Genomic DNA, 22,309 nt, shown 5'->3' on the forward strand with positions numbered 1-22,309 from the left:
TGCAAATGACAAAAAGCACTACAACTATCGTTTAAAAATAAATTAATATTAGACCATTCAAAAAATACAACATTTGTTCTTTTCAGTTCACCTCTTGCTGAGAGATCTTCATCTGAAAATAAGTTTTTCCTCCAACTTTGGCAAAATTCCATTAATTTTCCAAAGTAATTTACCTAAACAGAAGACCTGTTTTCAGTAATAAAGCAGTCAATATAAACTGGGAAAGTATCCACATGCCACATTTACCCTACTCTTAGTTCTGAGTGCAAGAGTGGAAGGTGTGGTGTTTGCATTAAATTCAAATGTTGTGGATGCATTCACAATGAGATTCCTGTTGCAGTTAAAGTGATTATGAAGAGAGTTTGTCCAAAAGCATTAAAATTCAATAAAAAAAGAACAAGAATACTGTGAAATAGAAGTATCAGTAAGAATAGGATAATTTTTTCTTCTCATTGTAATGCTGAGCTCAATTCTTTCAAATTAGAATGGTCCTAAGCAAAAGTAATCTTGCTTTAGGAAGATGTTTCACCAATACCAAAACAACATTTTGAGACCTTCAACCTATTTTTAAGTAACAGATAGATCCCTAAATGTTTGCAACATTTTAAATATGAAATTGGTCCAATGAATTTTCTCCTATTCATTGCAGACACCAAAACATAGAAATTTCTGTACAATCAGTTCACAATTTCATGGGTAAATTTGAGTAAATCTGTCTTAATATTTTTTCTAGCATAAAATCATCATAGGTACTGATGTAGAACTACTGAGAGTTAATGTCAAAATACAAAAGTGATCTTATTTGAGTGTGCAAATTAGAAATTTAGTCTGAAAGACGTTTGTATACAACTTTCCCTCTGTAATATTAATGCATTATTTTTTACAGCTCCGAACAGCTAGAAATATGCAGTAATACAAAAACTCTTGTTCTAAATTTCAAACAAGTATGTTTGGAGAAAAATAATGGAATTTAAAGTTTTTTCATACTAAAAATTATCACACATAATTATTTTGGTTCTAGAACTTCTAGGATTATTGTGGAGTTTTATAAAATGAGCAAGATTTGTGGTTGTTTATTTTTGTTCCTCAACAAGAGAAACCAGGGATAGTGAAATTAAAGTCCACATATGTTTAAGGAGTATGTATACCCAGCCTTTGTAATTCAAGTTTATAAAGATCATTGAGAGAAAAAATATCAGTATTTTTATCTTGTTATTCAGAAATCAATATAACAACTTTTCCTCTTTTATAAGACTAGGTAAATAATATGTTATTCAACACAGTCAAACTTGTCTAAAGCTTACAAACTGTACTTAGAAACTCTGTCCAACTGGACAACCCTCCAGTAAAATCCTACAAAAATCTTTAAGAAATCCCAGTGAGCCAACTGAGATAAAAACAATGTTTTTCATAGGACTTTAAGAGGTACATGACTAGATAATCTTTCTTGCATCAATAATCTTTCATTTTCCATAATGTTATACACTTGCCTATGCCTAAAAATTCTCAGATGCTTGAGTTTGTAATAAGTCAGATTTACTATTGAACACAGCATTCCTGGGCAACTAATAAGGTGTGTACATTACACTTACTTCATAAAGCTGTTCTATATGGGAACCATTTGCTCAGTAAATAGACTGCTAACATTCTAAGTTTCATGTTTCTAATTTAAACAAGTTCTTGGAAAATATAAAGTTGTTTATTTTTTATTTTGTGGTCCCAGAAGAAACTTAGTGCATAAATAAATTAGAAAAATGTCTTCAAAAAACACCTTATCAACCCACCTGTAACTCTAGGGTAGGCAGGTATAAAACGGTGTTTAAAATGATACAAAATATTAACAAAATTTCAATGAAAATAATAAGTTTTCTAACTAATTTGGGGTTAGTCCACCAAAATACAATATTCAATAAAGTCTAACATGTAGTAAAAGAACTTTCTATCTAGAGCTACCAATAATTTTGCAAACAACAACAAATGCAACTCACCTTTCAATCAAATTGTGAAAGGCTTTAAACAGAAGAGTTCGGCTTTCATATGAAAGTCCGTTTTCTAATGATCCTTGGTCCCCTTCTATGAGAAATTTAACAAACATTTGTTAGTAATGCTTTTTAGAATATTTCTGAAGATTTACACATCACCAAATACCTAATGTGGAACATAGAGTATAATTTATTTATGTGTATAAATAAACACTTGAATAAGTTTCACTTTCTTAAGCTACATCAAGCATTGCAGATAACAGACAAACTTTCTTATTAAAAACAGTTTTACCACGTCAGCTAATTTATTTCACATGTGGATTTACTGACCAAAAATGGAAACTAAATCTACAGCATTTTTATCTTTGCATAAAACTGTACAAAATATATATATGCAAATATATATGCAAAAACGGCTCGTATGGGTTGAGAAAATATTTTACATAGAAGAGCGAACAACGTTTCGACCTTCTTCAGTGACGATGACTAAAGAAGGTCAAAACGTTGTTCGCTCTTCTATGTAAAATATTTTCTCAACCCAAACGAGCCGTTTTTGCATATATATTTCTCTACAAGTGGGTTTTCTCGACATCACTAATTATACAAAATAAACAAATCCTTTTTATAAAAATACACATTTTTGCACATATGCAAAATTTTAAAAATGATTATTATAAGAGTCAGTGTGTACTTGTAATCCTATAACTGTATTATGAACACCTTCTAAACCAAGCAAACACCTAAAAGATGAAAAAAAATTCAACATAGAAAATCATTGATCAAGACAATTAAATTTATAAAAATTAAAAGTGATGTAAAAATATCTATTGAAATTTATTAGACATTTACAAAAAATGCTTTCAACTGACCAATAAATTTATTTAACAGAAATTGATCTAGGAAAAGAAATTAAAAATCTAAACATTATTTACAATTCAGTATGCTACATAAATAAACCAATAACTATTCATTCAAGACATTTGAATTATTTACTTAAATCTAATTATTTTATTTAATTTTGCAAGCTGTACACCGTATATGATGCACTCGCATCTAACTGCCACAGGTGGACCATACCCTATATGGCAAATCATCAGCTGATGGGCTAATTTCTGAAAAAATGGAGGGGATTAAGACCTCCTAAATCTGTACCTAATTAACTAATACAGTTATTAATTTTTGGAAAAAATTGGGTGAAGGTGATTTGACCCCTCTCTCCTAGATCCATGCCTGCTTATAAAACACTTAGACAATTTTATTCCTCCTTCCCAAGATCTGTACCTGCTTAATCAAATTTAAATAATACAGTTATTAATTAACTGAAAACAAATACTGTGAGGAGTGTTCAGGTCCCCCTGACCACTCCCCTAGATTCACAACTTATACAACATTAAAGAATACACTTACAAAATTATGAAGTAGAAACATAGTACAATGATGGAAAAAAAAAAGAAACAAATTTATCTATATTTAACACTGAAGGATCCAGAGAGGTGGCAGTTAGAGATGACAGATATTTGTTTTCCCTATAGTCAGCAATGCAAATTACTGACATTAGCAAACAGTTACTCAATAGCAAAGAAATGGTGAGCAAGTTTAGTGACAAGTGGAATAAAACCCAAGACCCTCAAGTTATGGGGTACTATGCCTTCATTATGCAGCTTAACAGTGAACAAACATCATGGTAATACTTTAATTTGTTAGACAGCCAGGCAAATGAAAAGCAATAAATAATTCAAAACCCTAATTTAAATTTGTTGATTCATTCTGATTAACCAATTGTTCAAATAATCAAAAACACTAATTGTGATTATCTGATTATTTTTGTGACATACATCAACAAATTGTTGCCTGTTAGGTAATCCAATATATAGATTATATTGCATTACTCTAATTTTGACTACTATCTCACACATAGGATGATAAAAAAGTATGCACCAAACTTCATACATGATTAGGGAATCACACCATAAAATGCAGTATGAATTAACAACAATTTTAGTAACCTCATGTTCCTACACAGTTCCAACTTTACTCTTTTCTACACATACTTTCAGAACAAAACTAATTCAGCAATTTTTAAGGAAAATTGATTATAAATTCAGAATTTCCAGTCAACAATGATACTACTGTAATAACACAGCAACATACGACTTAAAACTAAGAAAATTTATTAAAGTATATGTAAAACTGACTCCCTGTTTAGTACATAGGACAAAAACTGTGACATATCTAACTTAAAATTAGTTTGTAATTTTTTTTTATTTTCAGAGACAATTTATTTTAACAAGCTACCAAAAATAATTATTGTTTTATCATCGTGTATTCCACAACTGACTTCTCCATCAAAAGACGTGAACCAGCTGGTCACTTATGAGTTATCAGTCTTATTAAATGTTAGCTTACAATTTGAACGATTACTAAAAAAAAAACGAAAAAAAACGTTACAAATGCCTTTTATTTTATTAAAACTGGTATTGAAAAAACGCCACCTCGACGGCTACAAATTATCCGCCGACAGTGTTATTCAGAGAGGTCATCAAATAAAAAACAGAAGAGAGAATGTAATGTCGCTCTTCTCAGTGGAAGATTAACTACTTGAACCTGGAGTTTTGGCGACGCCTGCCTGCCGGTCGCATCACTCTCTTCCTATATCACTTGTACTGTCACGCTTTTCTGTGATCTTCACAATTTCTCTGATCAATATAGTGAGTGCTCAACATACCTACGTACTCTAGTGAGCAGCGTGTGTAATACCGTAGTTACAGGCGTCCACACTTATACGTGTAAGCTGGCAGCTAGAACGCCAACTCTTGGAATGGAACAAACTAGCGACACACGCAGCCATTGTAAACAGCTATTTAACCTTCCTAAACAGTGTGATGAATAACTTTGAGAAACGAGTTGTTAATAAATATTTACTTCTACTTTGGGTATTCCAGCAACGCGTGTTAGAAGAGTAAAAAAAGGCTGCATAAACAACAGAATGTCTCCTCGAGTTGTAAACGTAATAAAAGTTTAAACCGTATATTATTGAAACAGTATGATTCAGTATGTAAAACACAATCTTACAGCTTCCACGCATACATTTTTTCAATATCTAAGTAAAGCTTACAATAGAAGCACTTCACAATATGTTGCTTGCTGATCCTCAGCCAAAATGTCATCAAGCGACTCAACAAATATCTTAAAAACAATTCGTATACCCATTTATCTATCCTAGCAGCAAGCGCCATGACAACCAAGACTTGCATCCACAGAAAAGCACTAGCGGGCAGTCCATACCGCCTCCACGGAAAAGAATACAGCCCACAGGAAATAATCACAGAAACAAAACCACAGAGATTCATCACGCGGCAGAACGCTCCGGGTACAAATCAATACGTTAAGTTCGGGCAGGGTAAACAGCCTCGCTTTTAACGCTATATTGAAATAGATTAAATGTAACGGGAAAGCCCCTTAACGGTTTTTGTGCGGTTAAAGGTTATCAAACTGCCACATAATTATACTTAAAACGTTTTGCTCTGAGACATATAATATTGCTTCCATTTTTAAATACAGTCTAAACGGTACTATTAACGCACAAAATATCAACCTGTTGTTCTCTCCTTAGCCTATTTTCTTTCAGTTTAAAAAAAAAAAAAAGATCGGATCGCATAAAATGTTTTGAAAACCGACAGAATGAAGACTGACATCAGTTAAACAAAAAAAGAAACAGATCGTGAGGTCTTCTGACGTAATATACGATCATGACATCTTTTCATTTACTCAGAGAGATGTCATTCGAGCATGTATCCTCTCTGAGAGTTCAAATATTTAAACAGCTAATAATTTAAAACAATGAAGTACAAAAAAATGAAATCTGACAAACGAGATGAAAAACTAGTATTGAAAATTAAATCTTTGTTCTTACACGATTTTTAGCCGCGGCATAGAGGCTTATAGAATGGCTCCGAGTTTGTTTGTTTTACATTTTGTTGTTTTCTTTTCAAGTATAAACTTTTAGCTCATAATTCCTTTATCACTTGACCGATTTGAGATCTAACTGCAACTTTGGCTTCAAGAGGTCAAACCCTTTCGACTGATGTATTTAACTACGCCAAAGGTTTGATAGACTAATTTAATCTTATCCTGCTTAAAAGAATTTCAAATGTCAAGGCTATTGAGAATTCCCTCTTGTCTTCCTTTTTATTGGCTATGTTTTTGTGCGCCTGCAATACCAACCGTAGAAAGCGTGTATACCTTATTCAATATTATTGCTCATGAGGATCTCTTATCACCCTACCCTGAAACTGAAATTTTCAAATCGGTCAATAAATGACCGAGCTATAAGCTAAAAGTTTGTATTTGAAAAACAAAGACAAAAAACTCGGAGCCATTCTATAAGCCGCTATGCAATGGCGAGAAAGATATCATAGATTAATTTACTGTAATCCCTCCTAAAAGAATTTCAAGTGCCGCAGCTACTGATGATTTCCTCTTGTTTTTCAAGTACAAACTTTTATTTCATAGCTCCTCTCTTAACCGTTTCCGCCTGGCATGGCCAAGCGCGTAAGGCGTGCGACTCTTAATCCGAGGGTCGCGGGTTCGCGCCCGCGTCGCGCTAAACATGCTCGCCCTCTCAGCCGTGGGGGTGTATAATGTGACGGTCAATCCCACTATTCGTTGGTAAAAGAGTAGCCCAAGAGTTGGCGGTGGGTGGTGATGACTAGCTGCCTTCCCTCTAGTCTTACACTGCTAAATTAGGGACGGCTAGCACAGATAGCCCTCGAGTAGCTTTGTGCGAAATTCCGAAACAAACAAACAAACAAACTTAACCGTTTCCACATCTAATTACAGTTGCAATTATTGAGAATTTCCTTTCTTTCTTTTTTTTAAGTAAGTGTTGCTTTAAAGAGCTACGAGTATTAGACCAACTGAATGTATACACCATATTTGCCTAATTAAAGCCCTCGGGGGCGCTGAAAACTGCAAAGGCAATTCCGGACTTTGTTTTTCACGGTGATTTGTTTATTTTAATGGTAATATCTGGGTGCTTTTTATTGCCTTCTCTTTTTTCTTTTTAATCAAAATTACGGTAATAAACGTGGATTATACGTTGGATTACTACTGCTGTTAAGCAGAGTAAGCTTTATCAGTATTCCGAGGGGTGGGCGATAATTTGAGGCAATACTGTACGCTTTACTGTCTACTTGTTTTTCAAGTAACAATAACTATACTGTTAAAAAACCAGATTATGAACTGGGATAAAAAGACACATGGACATTTGTAAAACAATTATTACGCCATGGTTGAAAATAGCCATAATCATAGAACCATGTCAAATGAGGCGAAATTAATTTCAATGGTACTCACCACAAAGGAAAATAAAATATAGCTGGTCATAATTTTAAGAGCAAATTTCACAAAAGTTAACTGAGAGTGCAGTTTAAAACCACAGTTATCTACTAAAACAAGAGGAAACTTAAGAAATATTCACTGATATCTGATGAAGTTAAAACGAATAAAAATAGCACAAACATAATAGCTTGGTGATAGTTTTAGCCAAATATTGGCTCTCGTTTTACATTTATGTATGATCTTTACCATATCAGAAAAAAAAGAAGACAAATCTCTAAGACATCAGAAGGTGGAGCGAGAAATCAATGACATCACTTTTGTGAAAACTATAAGTAGTTTATTACACACAATCAATTTTACACATATATACACATCACAAATAATTATCCGTTAAATTTTCAATTTGTACTGCGCTAAAACAATGAAATAGTTAATTTAACTGCATGTAAAAACAAAAAATATGAATTGTTTACAGCGAATAACAGTTTCACACACTTACAAATTCTTCACATGTAATGGTCTGTGGCACTTTGATTTTAAATTTACTTTGCCAAAACAGTAACCACAGTAAACATAAAGTAAAAATAAGCTGCAAAGAAACACGTTAAGATTGCATTTACGCACATACTGTGCGTTATTGACATACTGTGGTAATTTTAAGGTTTCTCAAATGGGCAAGCCACGTAATTTATGGTTTCTGTTCGTTAATATGTCAGTTCGTATTTGACATATTCAACGAATATCTATTTATGCTGTTAAAACTGACGAATTAAAAAATAACACTTCTGGAGTCAAATATAAATACACATTATACCTGAACTTAAAAAACCCTTAAAAAACATGTAAAATATTTCGTCGAAGTATTACGATTTTGCATTATCATTTCACAACTATTTACTTATTTATACTTACGCGTATAAAAAAAAGAAAACTAATTTCCACCAAAAGTAACTTCGTGTAAAGGCTAAGAACCTTTTTGTTGTTGTTGGAAATATGTAGTAAGTACTTATAAACATTTTAAATCTATTGGATTTTCGCCACCTATGATGGAACGAGATAAGTGCTAATAAAAAGTAGTTCTTAATGTATTAATGCTGGAGCGAAGGGATTAAATTACTAGAAAAGACTTCAAGCTTTAGTAAACTTCCTTTATTTTATAATTGTAAACTAGAAATTGTATCGGTGCTTTGATGAAGTGAACCTGACGATGACCGAAGAAGGTCGAAACGTTGTTCGCTCTTCTATGTAAAATATTTTCTCAACCCAAACGAGCCGTTTTTACATATAAACTTCAGACTTATCGCTTAAACATGAGGGGGGATGTTTGTTTGTTTAATTTCGCGCAAAGCTACACGAGGGTTATCTGAGCTAGCCGTCTCTAATTTAGCAGTGTTAAGACTAAAGGGAAGATAGCTAGTCGTCACGACCTCCCGGGCTACTCTTTCACTAACGAATATTGGGGACTGACCGTTACTTTACAACGTTCCCACGGCTGAAAGGGTGAGCATGTTTCGTGTGACGGGGCCATAGGAAAAGAAAAGGGGGCGTTCTGAATTATGTCATGTTGGCAATAAAAAATATAATGCGGCACAAAATTCAAAAAACTTAAACGTCTAAAATTTATTTTGCTTTCATTAAGTGATCTCAATTAAAGTTTGCTGCAAAGCAAAACATGCTATCCCTCAGGCACAAAAGACAAAACAACAACCGAGTTACAATAAAAAACATAATAATATCGTTTTATCCTTTCTCAATGGCGAATAAAAACTAAACTTGTGTTTTCTACCAGATATAAATAAAAACGTTTTTACATACATTTAGTAATAAAATGAAAATACTAAACTAATGTAACATGATCTATAGCGGCTGAGTTTAAAGTTAAACCTATATCACATCGTGAACTCTTATTCAACTCCTTGAGCTCTTGAACTTCATTTGTATTAATTGAGTTTTTTGTAAACTCGTTTCTCTCCTAATTATTTATATTTCTTGTTACTCTGGTTAATCCACTATAATAAGATCTTTTTTTTTATCTTGTTTATGTTCTTTCCCTGCATGCTCCTCGCTTTTGATTAGCCACACCTATCTGTCCCTTAATTACGGTCAAAATCACGGTAAGAAACACCTAAGTCTCCAGAAAAACCGCAAACTGAAATAAATAATGCTTAACATTTCTACACGCTGCCCGGTGAGAAAGCAGTTTACAGGCTTTCAACGATAAAATCTGGAGTTCGATTCCTCTCAGTGAACACAGAAAATTGCTTTGCGTGGTTTTGTTTCAAAACGAACATTACCACATGATATACATTAGACGTCGAACACCTAAAACTTCGGTTATGCATGTTCCAGCTTTTCATTATATATAGTATGAAGTTTATAACCTTTCATTCATTTGCTGAACAATAGATTGAGTTTTGAATTTGTGTCGATATTAATAAACTAATAATACGCACACTGATGTTTAAAAAATTAGATTCGTTAAAGAAAACAAATTCCAAATTCCAATTCTATCAGTTCACACAAAACTAACACTATTTCTGAAAAACCGAGGCTTATACATTTTAATCAAAGGTAGTTTCGTCTCAAACTATTCAATAATAATAAGTATTTATGAGGTTATTAAATCCTTTATAACTCACCATTTGGTACCCAAAATTGATTTAAGTGTTGGAATAATATCACAGCATTGCGCCTACTTTATAATTCAATACTATACTGTGGACCAGCTGTTTAATGACGATATTACACACATATTATTTTCACCAAAGGTAAAGTTAATATAAACTGTGGCATACAGATTTAATGTATTCGCTGAACCTCTCCAATGGATTGCAGTTTCGCCTATTTATCGTTGATCAGCACAGATTAGGTCAGTAATATGAGCTAATAATAACAATAAAAAGTAACACAAAATGTAAAAAATAATGTTCTTTTTTTGTGTAGTTCTTTCTTATAACTCTGAAACTATGTTTCAAAAAGATTAGAACTCGGTCATTTGTTGAAATTTTTTTATCAATATTTCACGTAACATGTCATATATAATTTCAATTGAGGTTAATTAAACACCCACGATAATAGCCTATCTGAATATGTGAGACTACATCAGGCGTACTCTGCATTGCTCTACTCAAACAGTAACCGTCTTCATATTGATAAACTAATGGGATTCTATATATTATGTTACAGAATCCTAACGTTTGGCACGCTTGAAATACGAAAATACTAATGATAATAAAATACAAATATATTTCCGACAATAACACCGGACAGCTGATTATTCGCCAATATTCTGTTTACGAATGACTTGCGAAATATTTCAGATGTGTTGTCAACTAGAAATCACACAAGCCAGCAATTAATACAAAAAGCCTTTAGTCGATAAAATGTTTAAAACTAACCACTGCGCTTGAGAAAACTAGGGATGTTTGAACGTTGTTTAAACCTATAACACTTTTATATTATTACCTTACAAAAATATACAATATATATCTACTATTACTGCCACAACTACAATGATGAATAGGTTGGTACCTTTACAAAGATAATTTCCCCTATATCTATCAACAAAAGTCAAATTTAAAAGATATATTGTCCAATTTGGTTCAGATACCGGTTTCAACAAGCTGTATTAGAAACCTAGCTCCTATGTTTATTACATAAATATAATTTTCTAGTTTATGTACGCACACAAAAAGGCACAACTGTAATAATTATTTGTTTGTTTGTTTTACAGTAAAGTCATAAACTGGGATATGCTATGTCCACCGCGAAGAAATCGAACCCCGGATTTTTGTATTATTATTCCGTAAACTTATCATTGTCCCACCAAAAAATTAATAACTGATAAAAGTGAGGAAACGATACGAAACGCTCGTATAAATTGAGATTTTTAAGGTGGTAACTTATGACATACAATGTCGGATATCACTTTATTACCAACTGCTATTTTCGTATCTTAAATATCACCTTGAAACTCGTCAGTGTTTCAAAAAATCCGCAAAAATTAAAGACAAATAAAAGAAGAAGAAAAATATTTCTGTCCACTAACAATGCACCTTGTATAATGTACATAAAGTATATAAATGAACACAAACATTTTTGTGTGGGTGTCTTGTATACGTGATCTGCAAGGCAAAATCAAATATACAAAAATACAATTTACCCTTCTAAACGGTCAGCTCTTAATGAGTTTGTTTATGAGTTTCGTTGTGTTTATTACAATGTTTTCCTACACAAGTAGGATCACTTATTTTAATATAGAGTACGACTTTATAACGTACAACAATGGATTAATTACAAAACAAATCTGTATTTCATTCCCCGTTCTAGCCCCATAAATCGTTCTTTCCGGTTAAATGGAACAATATTTTTAATTCAAACGATAGTGTTTGTTTTTTGGAATTTCGCACAAAGCTACTCGAGGGCTATCTGTGCTAGCCGTTCCTAATTTAGCAGTGTAAGACTAGAGGAAAGGCAGCTAGTCATCACCACCCACCGCCAACTCTTGGGCTACTCTTTTACCAACGAATAGTGGGATTGACCGTCACATTATAACGCCCCCCACGGCTGAAAGGGCGAGCATGTTTGGCGCGACCGGGATGCGAACCCGCGATTACGAGTCGCACGCCTTAACACGCTTGGCCATGCCGGGCCTAATTCAAACGAAGAAAAAATTATGGAATTTGTCGATATGCTGGTTTGTTTGGTTTTTTTTTTTCTGGATGTAACGCTTGAATATTAATTAGCAGACGTTACTTTTACCATTGGATACATACACGTGTGTTCAGAGTATGAAATAAGCTAAAAGTATTTCATTTCATCCATAAACTACACCGTATACCGTAATTTAAGCTCGATGAGTAAGAAAACAAAGGAATGAAAAATGCTCGTACTCTTATATAATAATACAACTCAACACAAGCTGAATACGGCTAATAATGCAACCGTGTTTTGATTCGTTTTGCCCTTAGTACACCTACACCCTGACTGTGACAAGTGGGGGTGGCCTCGTTTTTTAAGAACACCAGCAGAAACCGTCTTGTACTCCGGATTACGTAGCATACGTAGCAATCAACAATCAAGGAAGGTAGAACTTTTCCATATGGGCAAGCTCGCGTGGAACAAAGTTCGAATATATATATATACTTTCCAATTCGTACACACATAACTGTAACTATCAACTCTCCTTTCGTCATAACATACAATTAAGTGAATAAATCAGTTATTGTTTCTTTTCTTTTGTTTTTAATTTCGCGCAAAGCTACACGAGGGCTATCTGAGCTATCTATCCCTAATTTTACAGTGTAAGACTAGAGAGAAGGCAGCTAGTCATCATCACTCTCCGCCAATTCTTGGGCTACTCTTTTACCAACAAATAGTGGGATTGGTCGGATATTATAAAGCCTCCACAGCTGAAAGGGCGAAAATCAGTTATTAGTGATTTAGTTGTAATACAAAGCGTGCCTTAATCTGATATTTCAGACATCATAATTACAGATTAAAATAACAAACTTAGGTCTCGTTTAGTATGGAATAAAATAACTTTTATAGCGTTAATTGAGGTTTACTAAAACTGTTATACTGATTACTTGGATTAGATATAAAAAACTGACAGGTTTCTTACACATGTTAAAGACTAAAATACTTTAAAACTCAATTAAGACGTATATTTATAAATTCAAATAACGCTGACTGATATATATATATATATCCAATGGTAACAGCACAATCTGATTAATCAGGAACTAAATATAAAATAGACATACATATGCCTAAAACCATACTTTTAAAATCACAATTCGGTAACGTAACAACACAATTTAGTAACTTAAAAAGCTTTCACGAAAGCTTAAATTAACGAGCTATTATTTACCACTCTTGTCCAAACAAAACAAACTGCAAACTGTTTTCCTAGTGAAATGTGATCTTCTTTCACAGGAGATTATTTCCATTGGTTTGTAGAGAAGAAGAAGATTAGTACCAGGCAGTAGTCAGTTAAAATCCACGAAATGACCGTTTTGAAATTAGGTAATTTTTGCAAGTTTCAACAAAAACACCATATGTTACAATCATATCCAGTTGTGAAAATAAAAGGGGGTTGGGGAGGATATCAAAGATGTGCACATCTTTTTTTTTCTTTTCTTATATCATACAAACTCATACGAGTTCCACATCTCGACATAAATCTTTGGATAACTTTCTTTAAAAACACGGTTGCATGAACATATTGCGCGTGCTTATAATTTGAAAAACGGTTTTTCGCGCATGTGTTGTTGAGAAGATGGTAAGGTGTTATAATTTAACAACATTCTTGATAAAAAGTTTCTTAGTACATATATAGTCAAAGTTAATCGTTACTTCCACTAACATTTATTGAATTTTTCCTTCTTTCTTTTCATTGGCTCAAGTGATTAAATATCTGGTCGATACTGTCATGACGATACATTTAAAGCACACAGGACGACGATGAACTGCAAACACTACTTCTGATAATTCTCAAATTCAGCACACGTGTAAACACTCACTAGAGGGAGCTTAACCTTGTTCATATTAAACAAATAGTTCACTGGCTATTGACAACAATGAAGCAGTCTTGGTAGCTAGTATAAAGTTCAACTGAGATTTCTGGTCAACAACCGAGAGCATGACATACTTTGGATAGAGAACCATACTATAGCAGTAAATTTAATTTATTTATGGGCTTATAAACTGTTACTACGTTTGACACGTAAAAAGTAACAGTAGACGTTTTTGTTTTTTATAGTTTTATCTTAGTTTTCGTTTCTTAAAGTGTTTTAAATGTGTATTTATTTCCATTTCTTAGTTCTGAACCTTCTCGACATACTTCACATTTTTTATTTGTATTTTTATTATTACGTTATCAGTGTATGTGTGACTTAAGTTTCTAATAATTACACTTTCCTTAGTGAAATAGCCTTCGGACAGTTCGAGAAACAACGCTTTTGTATTCTCAAGACGGCTGGTATGGGTATTAAAACTTTAATTAAAATAAAGAACAACGTTTCGAACTTCTTAGATCATCTTCAAGTTAACAAAGATGATGACCTGTAGGTGGCCTAAGATGGTCGAAACGTTGTTCTGTACTTTATTTTAGTTAAACTTTTAATACCTATACCAGCTTTCTTGTGAATGCGTTATTTTATGTGGATTTCTCGTCATCACGAAACAACGTTTTTAGTTCTCATAACACGAGTTATTCTCGTAAAAGCCATATTTTAGAGTATATGCGATTCACACTCGTAAGTTACCAGAAAAAAAAAATTTTTCTTTTGAGCAATCATGTAAATGTTCTTATCAATTTCAAGTAAATACGTGGAGCCAATCCTGGGATTCCCAAACAGTAGTCGAAAGTGAATGTTTTTTAAACCTAAAAGTAGATTCTTATTTTAAACTACCACTAAAGCAATCGTAACAATTTTCATGCAACTCCATGCATTTAAAAGCTCCCCATCAATTAGGGTTATTACTCTGATTTTGTTTTTTTAATATATGCATGCATATTTATTTTGAAAGATCCCTTTGCACGTTCCTGTTAATTTTCATGTAAATCTACGGATGCCATCCTCAAAACCCGTGACTCCTACGTAGGGGCTCAAATATAAAAACTACAACATCCGATTTTAGGTTATAATTTCGAACAGCAACTTACATATGAATAACTTTCCAATAAATTAGTTCAGTCAAACCAAAGAACCCCTCCCCCTTGAACCTCCGTTTCTAGGGCGCCCTCACGACCGTTGCGAAATGTTTTGTTTTCGTTCATATTAAGTATAGACAAGTGCTTACCTACTAACAATTTACGTCGTTTTGTAAACAGTTACGATGAGAATTCATGAGTATATAACTCATAATTACTACACAGGTAACTCGAGGAGTCGTAGTGCATCTTAACATATATTTTATATTACTTTGTTCGAACTTGTAATGATTAATAACCTTATACGGTAAATTTAAGCGAGTTCAAGAAAAAGCTTGATAAGTGTACGAATAATACTGGTTGGCATTAACATGTCTTAAATTTATTTATTAATAGTTTCGGTTTAATTTTGAGGATGGAACAGCCGAGATGAGCTAATGGGTCCGATGTTGTCTCCAAACGTTATGTTATACAGATGTCTATACTAAAATATCTCTAGAGTAACGGTCATATATTTTAATAGTTAGCATCCAATAACTCTCTCTCTATATATGTATATACACACACACAAACTCGTGTTAATACATAGTTACTAAAATTTAAAAAAACAACCTAAAAATACCTGTTAGACCCGACACTAGTCCAGACAAATCAGGTTCTTCTCCGTACCAAAATATCCACAATTCTTTGTTATAACTCAATTGATTTGTGTCCGCTGGGCGATGACAGTCAGGGCTAGGTCGCGAGGCTACACGCCGCCAAACACACAGAATGCCAGCGGCTAGACATTTACTGTAAGAAGATAACACGGGGTCGTCCAGTGGGTCCACACATAAAATACTATCAGCACATAGACGACGCCATTTTATTCCACATAAGTCGGCCTAAGGAAAAGAAACAAAGTACTTATTATAAAAATGTAAAACATCTATGTACTTTCCTCAAATTCTTTAAATGTGTTAACATCGAAATAATAGTGACGGTTCGTTAATCCAAAGATGTAAGCTGATGTTTTTCTAACAATTAAAATATCAAACTGATTATTTGGTTAAACCTGTGAAATATTATAACAGAAAACCACAAGATATGACCTAGAAGGTTGCAATTTCTCATGAATGGGTGGATAATGTTTATCATCATTTCCTCGATCTTATTTTCTTGAACACATATAGAGTGTTAGCTGTTGAGCCCATGTGCATCAAACCCATCAGGACTGGATTTGGGAATCTAGCTTTTTGAGAGGTTGGACATTAAAGACTTGTATTCCATAGTTCTGTGACCTCCGACTCATTAAACATATTGAAAACTTCCAATAAGTAAACTTATCTTGACAATAAACCAATACAATGAGCTGTTCACTACAACAACGATCCACATATTTCTGTTCATGTTTAAAATGAGAGTAAACTGTTAGGGGTGGCTAGTTACCCGATCCTTCGCCAATACGTACATTTTAACCTTTTCATTTAAAACTGCATTTACTTATAATACACCTGCAAATTTCTTTATTTGTTCAATTTTGACTTATACTGCGAAAACCAAATTTTATTACTTCTTGTATTTTAATCCACAATTAAGGCAATTGCATCTTATCACTATACGTTTCAATATGAAACATTGCTGTTCGTTGTCTGTTGATGGCCCGGTATGACCAGGTGGTTAAAGCGCTTGAGTCATAATCTGAGGGTAGCAGGTTCAAATCTCCGTCGCACCAAACATGCTCGCCCTTTCAGCCGTAAGGGCATTATAATGTTACAGTCAATTCCACTATTCATTAGCAGAAGAGTAGCCTAAGAGTTGGAGGTGGTTGATAATGACTAGCTGCCTTCCTTCTAGTCTTACACTGCTAAATTAGCGACGGCTAGCGCAGATAGCTCTCGTGTAGCTTTGCGCGAAATTCAGAACAAACAAACGTTGACTATCGTACCTTTGGGGCAGCGCGTACTTTGCCGTTTCCAACCGCTCTTGTAACATTATTGTAACAAACTATTTTATTGTGTGTTCTTCAGAAAGTAAAAATTGTTAGAAACTGTCAAGGAACAATTTATGGTCAATAATATATCCTTCTTCAGGTAAACACGTACGTTTCTTCCCGTTTAGAGTATTAAAACCGAATATGAACATCGACAGCATAAAAACCTATCTAAAAGATTAATTTAATTTATAAAAAGAAACAAGAAAAATTCCTGTTCAAAAGTAGAAATAAAAGGTGGGAAATTAATCGAAAAGATCATGATTGGGAATCGCTATTATTCACATAATAGCTTCTAATCAGATTAAAGCTACATTGGTATTGTGAAAACCGTAACTCCAAAGAAAAACGTAGATATTTTAAGCTTCTGTTCCGACTTCAACTAAAGGCTCTTAACGAGAAATACCTCATAAATACATGAAATAAGGTGTTACTTCGATGTTGTTAAAAAAAAAGTAAAACATAAACCCGTTAATTTTATATATATAATAGTGGCATACATTGGATATTATTCTGGTATTAATTAACAAAATTATTAGAACACGCACAGACGTAAAACACCGTAGAAAGAAATTTATTCTTCTTCCCAGTTCTCTTTAATTAGAAGTGTTGATTTCCCAATATCACACTTAAAGACGTGTTTATTTATATTAACCCTACATCTTGTTATAAAATTCTTATTACGTGCAACAATTCACTTGTCATAACTGGATATAATCACCAGATATTAAAATATTATGACAACGCTGGTTCTGTGTAAGATCGCATTCGTGATTTATACAAGGTATCTCAAGTGTCTCCCCATATACACAGTAGCAAATACTGTACAAAGGAAGAGGACGCTAACCATGTATTTATTCTATTAAAAGTTTACATGTTATAGGGTATCACTTTCTTCTACTGTTGTGCCTGGTTTTGGTATCATGCTTCTGTTTGTTCAAACGTCACTAATTATGTACATATAAGTGTTGAACAAGATAAATCATTTCTGTATCTATTGATTAACTTTCACTCACCGACTTCACACATTTAACTCTTCTTAACAAAAGTAATATATAACACGACATACATTTTTTTTATCCCTGAATGTATCACTTAAAAGTACAGTGTAGAAAACATTAATGAATAATAATGACATATCAATGTTTAAAGATTAACATTCTACATGTTAACAACATTAACCACCAAATTTTGTTTTAAACTTTAACGCTCTGAACTAATATTTTAATAAATTATCTTTAGTTTGCACAGCAGAATGCAATGTCGTAGCATTTTATTCTACACATCTACAAATATATACCAAATAAGCAAAACACTAGGCTGTTAGGTATTAACAATGTTATTGTAATTATCATATTTAGTTACAAACTTAACGCTCTAGTTCTTAATAGAATATCTTTAGCTTGCCCATTGGGGTACAGTGTCGTAATATTAAACATTGAAAAATTTCAAGAAAATAAGTAAACATAACAAGTAATTTCAATAGTTCTTTCTTATATTACACACAGAAAAACGTCATAAACTGAATACTTAAACCAAAACTTAAATGCACATTACTGTCAAAATTAGAGAAATGTCACCTCCACTGCACGTTTTCATATGTTGCTTAACTTTTACTCTGTAAGGAAGTGTTAAATAAAAGACTGCCCAAGTTGGACTGAGTTTTATTATTCAGTGTATACGAAATTACTAGCAGAGTTTAGCAATAATAACATAGGCCTTAAGTGTAAAATGAAACGTTCACGCTTATTTTACTACTATACAAAACTATACTTTATAATTGGTTAAGCAACCATTAGTTCATGCCTTTTAAACTTTTTATTCATTGTAACTCTTCCTGAGCAATAAATAACACAAACAAGAATTTCGTTTTTGCTTTGGATTCCGTACGAATAAGTGTTTTTGAATTTCGAGTAAAGCTACACAAGGGGTATCTCCGCTAGCCGTCCCTAATTTAGCAACGTAAGACGAAAGGGAAAACAGCTAGTCATCAATACTCACCGCCAACTCTTGGGCTACTCTTTTACCAAAGAACAGTGGAACTGAATGTAATTTTATAGCGCCCCACGGCTAAAAGGGCGAACATGTTTGGCATGACGAAGATTCGAACGAAGATTACGAGTCGAGCGCCCTAGCCACCAGGCCATGCTGGGCATAAGCAAGGGAAAACAGTTAAATTCTGCACCAACACTTAGAAATCACTGTGACTGATCAATAAATATATTTATATAATGAATCAATAGTTCATAATGAGAACTGAAACTATACAATATTCACTATGCAAGTATATTTCAGGATCGTTAGGGTTGTGTTACTTACTGACACACTAGACTTAAACCCTTTACCGACGTTTATATGTAACAAATGTTTTAATTATCTTAACACTTTATGTCTCTTTTATTGCACAAGTAATAGAGTTAAACAAACTTCAAGATCAACTTCTGTATAAATGAGCCATCTCACAGCTTTCTTATCAAGTAGTTAGAATATAAACATGCCAGGATCCAACAGTAAAATGAGTATATTGCAGACCTACTAGTCTCTATTTTCCACTATGAATAAAGATATATTGAAAAGTTTCTCTCTTTTTCCCGCAAAAAAACATAAACAGAAAATCGTGGTTTTGAAAAAATAAGGTAGTGCTAAACATTTAAATAATTTAAATTCAACCAATAATCACTGTCAATTTCTATAAATCTTTTTAAAATTTCCATTAAGAACTGTATTTGTTTGTATTTAATGACAGGGATTTACTATGTAACTTACACAAGTCTGAATTATTCCCACACATCAAAATGCTTGAAAAAAAACCGTTACGTTACCACGGATCTGTATTGATTGATTATTGTAATATCAGAATAACGCACCAAAACTCCTTCAGCTACATTTTTGATATAGTTTTATTTTACCTTCGATTTTACAGGTTTTTAAAAAGGTTTCTTGGTTAACTTTTAGTAAAAATAACGCTTATGAAACCATCGCCATTTAGCGCTTAAATCCTTTAATCTGCGATTGCGCATTTAGAGCAAATGCCAATAAGTTCATCTCTAACCAATCACCTAGAAGTAGACGTTAAGCATTCGATACAATTTTCTGCGTAAAGAAATATTTTAAAGTATTATTCTAAAGCAGTGGTTCTTAACCTGGGTTCAATCGAACCCCAGGGGTTCGGTGAGTCAGTCTCAGATTTTCCGTTCACCCCACTCGTATGATTCGTGACGTCATGTTCCACGTCATTGACTGTGGCTGATCACGTCACATCACTTGGCCTTAATATCTGTGTTGCAGGGAACTTCGTGCGCTTAGCAGTCGACTTGTGTCTGTATTAATCGTGCGTCATTTGTGATTTTTTTCCCTAATTTTCAATCCCTTCATACTAACAATGTCGAGCAAAAATAAAAAGTGGTTGAACGAATACGTACAATATGGATTCACGTGTATAACGGAACATGATGGGAATCAGCGTCCTCAATGCAGAGAGTCATATCCAGCATGGGTGAGACAGCCGTTCACGTTTAGTGTTGCAACAGTAGATGTCAATGATGAATACCTCGACGAAATCATTGAACTTCATCAGAGTCAGGTTCAACAGCAACTTTTCAGAACAACAACGCTCTCAACGTTTTGGTGTCACCAAATCGTAGCGTACCCTCTTATTGCTAAGAAAGCCCTCGAGATACTCGTATCGTTTTTTACAACGTATCTTTGCGAGCAATCCTTTTCGAAGATGGTAGACATAAAAACGAAGAAAAGGAACATACTTTGTTGCGAAAATGATATGAGAATGGCACTTGCCAAGGTGAAGCGGCGCATTTCTGAACTTGTCTCTGAAAGGCAACAGCAAAAGTCACATTGATTTGCAGTAAATATTCATTGAGTCATGTTTTTGTGTGAAACTCATGTTTTGTTCTTTGAACATAGTGATATTGTGTGCAACTGATGCATGGTTCATTTTGTGCACTAATAAAATATCTACTTATGTTTTGAATTTGAAAAAATCATATTTTATTTTTCCAATTACGAAGGGTTCAGTGAATGCAAGTACGAAACTTCCGGGGTTCAGTACCTCTAACAAGATTAAGAACCACTATTCTAAAGCATCAACAGATTTATCTGACCTCACTAATACAGGCAACATATGAAAAATAAAACCAATGACGAAGTTTTATTGCGAGATAGAAAGCCAGTAACATTTTACCTTCGTGTTTTAGAAGTACTTCATTCTCACCATACAATCTGAAATATATTTATGTCCAAGTTTTCTTGTTAGGCAAACTTCTTTGCAACCTGCCTTTTTTATCCAAACTGCAATGGAAACTTACGTAAAGGTTTTAGTTAATATGAAAGTTATATATACAAAATGTTACTATACTTTTCATACAAATGTAGCATTTAGAGACACAACTATTCAAAACTTTAACAGTAAAAAACACGCCTTCAACAAATAATTTTGTTAAAAATAACTAATACATTTCTATGCAACAGAGCAAAGCCTTAATTTGTAAGTTTTGATGACGGGTCATTTTAAACGTTAATGTAGATATACACGAAAGTCAATGTGCTTGGTGATATCAAATTATTTTAAAAAATACAATTTCATGAATTAGAGAATGTAATTGAAAATAGAATCAAAACATTATTTAATAAACAGTTATTTCTAGACAAATAGTTTTTAATTCACTAGGTATACCGCTACACAAATGCTGTCTCAAGTCTTTTGGTCAATAACCTCAAGCATGTAAAAACTTTAAACGTCCTGACCATTAGCCATCACCTGCACAAGTTGTACAGCGTAGGTAGAGAAGTACACGCATTTACCTCTTTCAAGGTCACTCCTAAATTACGCTCAAAATAGCAGACAATAAAGGAAAATACTAATACAATATAAAACACAAAGTATATCGTATGGGTGGGTGTGCATATATTAATTTATTCTAATGCCAGACAAAAATAGCCGTGTCTGTTACACAACCTGATGAGAGTTTAGTCAAGACTAATTTCCGGAAGTTACAACTCAAGTGAGATCCGAGAATATGTACAACCAAACTAGATGTAGCGCCCCGGTCATCGCACTAATTGAACCGACTCCTGTCTGGAGAGGTGCAGATCCGACGTGTGGTACAAACTAGATAACCACATATCGCCTCAACTCTACACTTCTTTATGTACAGCAGCTGTTATGAAACGCGCCATCACCCAACCCGTCTCAGTCTTTTAACCTTCCGAGAAAGAATAATACATTTTTTAGAATTAGCTTCAAGTTAAAAAAGCACTAACACTAAAAATAATATATTTTTATATAAATTAAAATATTTACAATGTTTTTTTGTATGTTATTCTTAAATGTATAAACTTAAA

The 22,309-nt window shown here is 33.4% G+C and overlaps 1 protein-coding gene across 4 annotated transcripts in view; it reads right to left on the reverse strand.

The window, feature by feature from the left end:
* Positions 1-22,309, reverse strand: part of LOC143253248 (mediator of RNA polymerase II transcription subunit 13-like) — a 111,847-nt gene that overhangs the window by 85,610 nt on the left and 3,928 nt on the right. For all 4 annotated transcript variants that reach the window (XM_076506794.1, XM_076506795.1, XM_076506793.1 and 1 more), the window contains exons 2-3: positions 15,602-15,863; positions 1,989-2,073 (exon numbers count right to left, since the gene is read on the reverse strand). In XM_076506794.1, coding sequence (XP_076362909.1) covers positions 1,989-2,073; positions 15,602-15,863 — 347 coding nt within the window. The remainder of the gene's footprint in view (positions 1-1,988; positions 2,074-15,601; positions 15,864-22,309) is intronic.

The sequence above is a fragment of the Tachypleus tridentatus genome, chromosome 6, assembly GCF_004210375.1.
Source record: "Tachypleus tridentatus isolate NWPU-2018 chromosome 6, ASM421037v1, whole genome shotgun sequence".
Classification (NCBI taxonomy): domain Eukaryota; kingdom Metazoa; phylum Arthropoda; class Merostomata; order Xiphosura; family Limulidae; genus Tachypleus; species Tachypleus tridentatus.